The sequence below is a fragment of the Anarrhichthys ocellatus genome, unplaced genomic scaffold (assembly GCF_004355925.1).
Source record: "Anarrhichthys ocellatus isolate YVR2014 unplaced genomic scaffold, GSC_Weel_1.0 scaffold7, whole genome shotgun sequence".
Taxonomy (NCBI): domain Eukaryota; kingdom Metazoa; phylum Chordata; class Actinopteri; order Perciformes; family Anarhichadidae; genus Anarrhichthys; species Anarrhichthys ocellatus.
In genome coordinates this window covers 434,752-442,051 of record NW_022280037.1, presented here as the reverse complement: position 1 = coordinate 442,051, position 7,300 = coordinate 434,752, and the positions used below count along the sequence as shown (strand labels likewise).

Genomic DNA, 7,300 nt, shown 5'->3' with positions numbered 1-7,300 from the left:
GTGTGTGTGTGTGTGTGTGTGTGTGTGTGTGTGTGTGTGTGTGTGTGCGCGCGTGTGTTCATGCTTGTCATCAGGATGTTTTGAACACCATCATCCGTTCCTGCTCTCCTCGGTTCTTCTTCCTCGGCCTGCCGGGCTTCACCATGCTTGTTGGAGATTTCATCACTGCTGCTGCCTGCGTTCTCAGCTCTGACTCCTCAGAGGTACGCACACACGTTTTCACATTCAGATTAATCATGCGAATCAAACTGGAATCTCAAAGTAATTTACTAGAAACTAGAAAAAGTTGTTAAATATTACACATTTTTTTTGAAAACTTTTCAGACGCATGGTACTTATAAGAAATGATAAAGAATACGCAAAATCAGAATTCTTCTTCGTACCTTCAGTTACTGTCTTTCATTCACTCACTCATAACTGATCGATAATAACAAAAATCTGAATTTTACAGCTTGATGACGTTTGAAAAGTACAACTTGTTTTGTCAAATCCAGTAGTTATAGAAGAGAATCTCAGGGGACAAAATGACACAAATTTAGTTTCATTTTTGAGGTTTTATTGTACTTTAAGACAGGATTTAGACAAAATTTTAGACAAAAAGTGAATACCACACATTTGTTTTGCTCAATATTGCCATAGAATCATTGATTATGGAAGTAAAGTAAAGTTTATTACACAATTGACATATAGCGCAAAATGAAATTGGCATTACGTCAATTTCATTTTGTGCTGTACCTATTGCCTATGAATAAAACTCAAAGGCCTACAGCTGCTGTATTTATATAGCAAAGAGCACTTAATTCAAGCTAAAACTAATGTCTTAGCCAGACAGAATGTGTTTCATTAAAGAGCATCAGATTTAAAGTGTTTGATTCATTGTGGACACCAACATGTGTTCGCAGTCATTGTGGCCTTTAAACGCAGTCGGCCATAAAAACACATGTAAACAGGTGATTGTTTAAAGCTCGATACACACAGTCTGTACTCTGTACACAGTCTTTTGGAATTGTGTTCGGATGTACATTTGCATGAATAAAGGCTTGTGAACATTTTGCATCATTGGCCGAATTTGGATCAATTAGTAGAGATGATGTTGACAGACCGATAAGATAACCGTGTTGCCATTATGCACAGATTTAAACATGGGAAAGTTAGTTTTGACTGTCTCTTACTTCTCTGAACTATATGTTTTGGTTGCCAGGTAATTTCATCAAGATTGACAACCTGCTTTACAGCTGCATCCATTGCCCATTTAATCCGTCATTTTGTTGTCAAGGGATTCTGTTAAGCATCGGCAGAATCATGAATAAAGATGCAATTAATTCTGCTGGATTCCCCCAATCCTTTTTCCCCACTGCCCGACTCCTTGAAGAAGGTTATCTTCACGTAGCTTCAGGGAATGAATGATAGCCTTCTCTTTCTCATCTGATGCAGGCTCCAAGGATGGAGGCTCAGACCATCCTGGGCTCCCTCGTGTGTTTCCCCAACCTTTATCGACAGATTCCTGTGCTGCAGCGTGTGCCGGGCTCTGATGACATCACCATAAGCGATGAGAATATCAAGGTAAATGGTCAACATGTGCATATTGTATATATGTGATTACTAAAAGACTGCTCACTGTATGTTTTAAGCGGATTAGTCACCTGCAGTGTGAAGAACAGTCAAGGGAGAGTTTTACACTTTTCTCCTAAAATGAGAATATTAGGAGAAGTCTTATGTTACATTGAAGGTTGTCACAACGGTACATATATCAAATGAAGTGAGTGGCCTCAGTTGTCATTTGAGAACATGGAGTAAAGTTGTTTGTTTGATTTGCGGTTCAGGAGTATCTGGTCAACATCTTGCTAGAGAAGGCAACAAAGGAACACTGTGAAGGGGCCAGGTATGATCGGCAATAGTGATGATGCTTATTTTTTCTTAGGTTACATTTTACTATTTATTTGTATTAGTTTGATGTGAATGTGTTTTTACATACATACAGAATTACAATTAATTAAGCTAATTGATACAGAGCATTTACTAATTTGTCATAAAAATGCTGTGCGATGCTAGCCGCCGGCTCAGCCGTCTCCATGTCGAGAGCCCGGAGGAGGCGATCCCACAATCATAGATATGCGCTGAATTTGAAATTTAGCACCTTCTACTTTAATTGTAGTATAGTACTCTGAATACATTTTGTACAATTCAAATGCATCTTCGATTCACCAGTTAGTTTTCACTCTGCTTCTGTCATTCAGGTGCATTGCTGTGTGCAGTCTGGGCTTGTGGGTGTGTGAGGAGCTGACGCAGAACAACATCCACCACCAGGTCAAAGATGCCATCAATGTTCTGGGAGTAACACTGAAGGTCAGTGACCCACCGAGCCGAAGACGCTTGCATTCGCAGATGGATATCCGCTCGCTTATGAGTACAAAATGATTTACAGAACACAACTGCACTTCTAAAATAAACTAGTGGCATCATGGGCGGTGTTGACGATTGTAACTGTGGCAAAGATTCTGAATAGAAATGGCCACATTGTTCTTTAAATATATTGATGTAGGGAGCTTGGATTTCATCACAGTCTTTTTTTCTTTTACTACACAAGCCCTATAGTGTTTAGCTCCTGCAGAAATGATGGTTGATTACATAAAAGGACTGCAGGACAATTTCAACATAGTGAGTGGACAAAGTGTGAGAATAAAACATGTCCAATCATGTGACTCATGGGCATATTTTGGAAGAGCCCTCTTTTCTCCCTGAGTGAAGAGATGCAGAGAGAGTGTTTTTTTTGTTTTTGTGCGTGGTTGGGTTTTTTTTCATGGAAAAGGGTTTTGGGGCGGTGGCGTAATTTCCAGGCTTCTCGCTCTCGGTAGATGTGGGCCAATTTAAGCAGCTACATCTCCCAGCTTCCTGGTCGAGCAACCCCCCTTCTCTAATGGAGGAGTAATCACTCCCCTGTACAACTTGACACACAGACTCAGCCAGCCCCAAAATAGAGGGTATAGGCTGGGTGGGGGATCTAGGGGGAAGAGTGGCACTGAGAGTCTCTTTTCTAAAAGCAGGTGCTGAACTCTCAGGGCCCCTTTTTGTGTTTGGCCATTTCTGCACTCCCCACTTTGTCTGCCCTTGTTACATGTTGAGAGGCATTCAGCTGGAAGAAATGGGAAATTCTATTTCTCCACAAAGAATTTCAAATCACTAAAGAAATCCACATTTGAAGAAAATTGTCAACCGCTCAATTTTTCCCTGCAAAGAAGAGGAAATGAAATTTCGCTGATTATATGCACAGTAAGTGAAAAACTCAATTTAAGGGAAAGTACTCAGAAAGTAGCTTCACTCCCCCCCCCCCCCCCATCTTCCCCCGGGAATATTTGTCACAATTATTTATGGAGTTACAGTGAATTTGAAGTCGCTGTTTCTGTTTACGTCATTTATAATCTCTGTAAACAGCTGAATATGAATGCAAAATCTGAAGGCAACGGGACAAGATTTTGGAATCAGAAACGTTCTGGTTTCTGTTTGTAGTCAGACTAGTACCGACCAATCACTTTTCAGCGGGCTTTGGTTGCATGCAGGTCTGTGTGGAGAGCAAATGTCTAAAATCGTCTGACAACGATTTGACAAGAATTTCTATGTATGACAGAAAAATACTGGTTCGTCAACAAAAATGTTCTCTCTGTGAGTGCTGATTCTTCTAAAAGGAGCCAAATGCTTTGCATCGTTGACCGGCTCGTTGTCCCGTCCTCTTATTTGATTTTTTGTCCAGTTTGGGAACAAAGCCGTGGCTCAAGTGGCCTGTGACGTGTTTCAGCTGCTCATCTCTCACTGGGAACATCTCCAGAGGTTGGAGCTCACTCTGCCTAAGAAAATCATTGAGGTAACACACACACACACACACTTGCAAACACACAGTTAAATTGCCAGTAGCCATTAGGGGCCTGTGAAAACATATTATAAGTAAGAAATTGAGTGCGAAATTACGATCAAGTCACTTAAGCCTTTAAATGCAAGTCTTACATGAGTCATTACGCATGCATATGCACACTCGACATCCTGTGGCATCACATCCATTTTAGCACACAGCCCTGACTCAGCTGATGAATAGGAGTGTGTCATCCAATTATCTTTCTCCTTGATTTGTCCCAACACAGATCTTTGTGGCCACAATAGCCTTTTTGTTGCCGAGCGCAGAGCACTCAACAGTGGAAGCAGACAAAAAGGTACATGTTGGAAAGGACAAGACATGGCTGAGATCTAAAGGCCGTCGGTCTGCCATGTTGGAATTGTGCATTTGCAGAGGAATGTTTCAGCTGAAGTGATTTGTTCTCTTTACCTCTCTCTATATTATTTTCTGTCTTTGCGGTTGTCGTCGATTACATGTTGTGTTTTCTCAGTTATTTTTTCTTTTTTTTTGCTGTAATAATATCTGTATATGTATGTTTGATGGCCAAACTTCTTCCTCACTTCCGCAGTTGATGGTGTCACTGCTGCTCTGCCTGTTGGACTGGTGCATGGCCGTTCCGCTGAGTCTGCTGCTGGAACCCATCACCATGCCTTCACTGGAGGACCGCACATCCCACAAGGCCCCGCTGCTGGACTACATCTACAGGGTGGGTAGCCTCACTGGCAGCTGGGAGGTGGGAAAAGCTAAAAGTTTACAACAAACAAACCTGGCTATGTTTTACTACCGTCTGCTTTCCAGTATCTCTTGAAACATACATAGTCTTTGCCTGCAGACACAATAACTTAAGCTTTGACACCTCCACCCCCTCCCCATCCAATGGGCTTGCCACTTTAATTAGACTCACCTCCGCCGTGACCTCATGACTATGCCTCATTTAACATTATAGTGGCACAACAGCAAAGAAGCACCCGACGCATGCGGTTGGCATTTATCATATTCAGGAAACCCCTTCAACTTGCTTTGTAGTAGCATTCACTGCATTTGCTTAAAAGAGGCAAAATATGCAGCGTTCAATCTAGTTCTCCGTATCTGTCCCTCTAACGCTTTATTTTACGGTCTGACCCAGAGGATGATGGCCGAGCTTCAGGCACAAATGAATGAGGTATTATTCATTCCCTCCTGTCTGGGCAGATGCGGTCAACGGCAGATCTTTGTAAGGATGTCACCCCTGATAAGAAATGGTCCAATTATTCAAACGGGACCCTTTGTCCAGTTGATAAGCTCAGGCTATAAACGCTTGTCCTGGAGATTTGAATAGAATATGTCTTAATATGAGAGCAACTGCAGCTGCTATGGAAGCAAAGACAATTAGGCATGATTGGTTGTCTATCAGCACACAAAAGGCATGGCCCCTCTTGGTTTCATTGGAAATCATATATTAAGCAAAGCATCACAAGGTGTGACAAAATTAATGCAATATCAAGACTAAAATCTATAAATTTCCAATGATGCCTTGGCTGCTAATTATTCAAGCGGCGAATAGCTTCCCTAATAGAAAAGTAATCTCCCTTTTATTCCATCCTTGGCCACCGTCACTGACAAGGTAGCACGGAGGGTCCATTTATTTTTTCATGCTTCAACTTTCTTTAATTACAGTTTTATATTGAACATATACCAAGCCATCAAACACCAGCTAACGCAAAGGTTTTCATGCTATTTATTCTGAGATGATGAGAAAAGTGAAAAAAAAGTTTTGGGGACTAACAGCATGCAGATCAATGCAAAAGGCAACATTGCATTAGACCTCATTGGTTCACTGGAGTTCTGCTCAAGCTTCTCCATCTGCTCTTTCAGCTTGCCTCGGCAGCCAGCTGCACCACCGTGTGTGTGTGTGTGTGTGTGTGTGTGTGTGTGTGTGTGTGTGTGTGTGTGTGTGTGTGTGTGTGTGTGTGTGTGTGTGTGTGTGTGTGTGTGTGAGATGCATTTGTGCATGTGCACACCATTGTCTCTGTTTACATTTTTATTATTTGATTTATGTCCGTACACAGGCGCATTCACGTGTCCATACAATATGTGGCCCTTTAACTACAGTATGCACTGTGTGTTACCTTCCAGGAACTGTTGCTATGCGAAGTGCAGTCACTTAGTTGTCAAGCACAGCTGTGGGTCCCCCCCCTCCCTTTCTGTCTCTCCACCTCTCCACGGAGGAAGCTCTTTGGGGCTTTGGTGTAGCAGCTGTTTGGTTCAGGTCTTTTCAGCTTCAAGCCTTCAATCCCTCCCCCATGCACCCAGAGGTCTGCTCGGTAGAATCATCCACATACTGTCTACATTGCCCCACACAATACTGTTTCAGATGTCAGGGCCAGCCTGCCTCTCAGAGCGTCTCTCTGCCAAGTTTGAGTGCATGTGTGTACTGAATGGGATTAGCCTTTGCATGGCTTTACCCAAGTTGCTCGACTCTGAATGAGAGGCCCCCTCATTTACATACATTAGGCATATGTTTGAGCCACTCTTATGCGGCACCTTCCCTCCACTCAGATTATACAGTATACAGGTGTGTTTGTCTGTGTGGCTGAGCGTGCATGTTCGTGGTGGGAGCTGAGCACAGGGATAAAGTCCTAATTAAATCAAACAGTGTAAACCTGTCCAATGCTGTAATCAACTGCCCCAGTGCGTCTTATCTAGCCCTGCCAACGGATGCTCTGCCATCTGTTATGTAGATCGATACACTCGCACATCACAGGAGAAATGGATTAGTGGCAGTAAAGACCCTCTTTTCTCTCCTTCTCTCCCTCCCTTCCTCCATCGCCTTATGATGTAAATGGACCATATATTCCCCTTTCATATGCTCCTGGTTCATGTCGATCTGTAGCAGGCCTGCAGGAGTGTCACTGTCCCGTCTGACCAGACACCAGCACATCTAACAGGACGATGTCTTTTACACATCAAAGTTCAAGTTCAGCCATCAAAGTGCATTTCACTGTCATTCTGTAGAAAAGCTACCCAGGCGCACTTAATAGGAATCACTAAGTCCGAGCCTTCCTCTGTGAATCCTCAGGTGCTGCACTGCTGTGTGTCCGGCTCCAACCTGCACACCCAACAGAGCCACTACCTCCTCAGCCTGTCAGACTTGTCCACTGACTATGACCTCATGTTGGGTCAGGTTAAGAGCTTCGAGCCGCCGCCCTCCCAGACCACCACCACCGACTTCGGCAACTTGCTCACCGTAGCTGAGGGTAAGGACATGGAGCCTTCTGGGTTTTCATTTTTGGTTTTTGTTTTACTACCCGCAAAAATTGGGCTGTAATCTGTCACATTATAGCTTATCCCCAGCTGACAATCTCTGATTACTTTTTTGACGGAAATTATTTCAGCTCCTGCTGAGCTTCTGACAGGCAACAGAGACCCATAAAC

At 43.1% G+C, this 7,300-nt stretch overlaps 1 protein-coding gene across 7 annotated transcripts in view; it reads left to right on the top strand.

Moving 5' to 3' along the window:
• ralgapa2 (Ral GTPase activating protein catalytic subunit alpha 2) overlaps window positions 1–7,300 on the top strand; it is an 85,386-nt gene that overhangs the window by 41,447 nt on the left and 36,639 nt on the right. For all 7 annotated transcript variants that reach the window (XR_004212769.1, XM_031847145.1, XM_031847142.1 and 4 more), the window contains 8 exons: window positions 75–203; window positions 1,435–1,563; window positions 1,824–1,882; window positions 2,238–2,346; window positions 3,749–3,859; window positions 4,134–4,202; window positions 4,455–4,592; window positions 6,945–7,122. Coding sequence is in view for 6 of the 7 variants with exons in the window: in XM_031847145.1 (XP_031703005.1) it covers window positions 75–203; window positions 1,435–1,563; window positions 1,824–1,882; window positions 2,238–2,346; window positions 3,749–3,859; window positions 4,134–4,202; window positions 4,455–4,592; window positions 6,945–7,122 (922 nt within the window). In the remaining variant the exon portion in view is untranslated. The remainder of the gene's footprint in view (window positions 1–74; window positions 204–1,434; window positions 1,564–1,823; window positions 1,883–2,237; window positions 2,347–3,748; window positions 3,860–4,133; window positions 4,203–4,454; window positions 4,593–6,944; window positions 7,123–7,300) is intronic.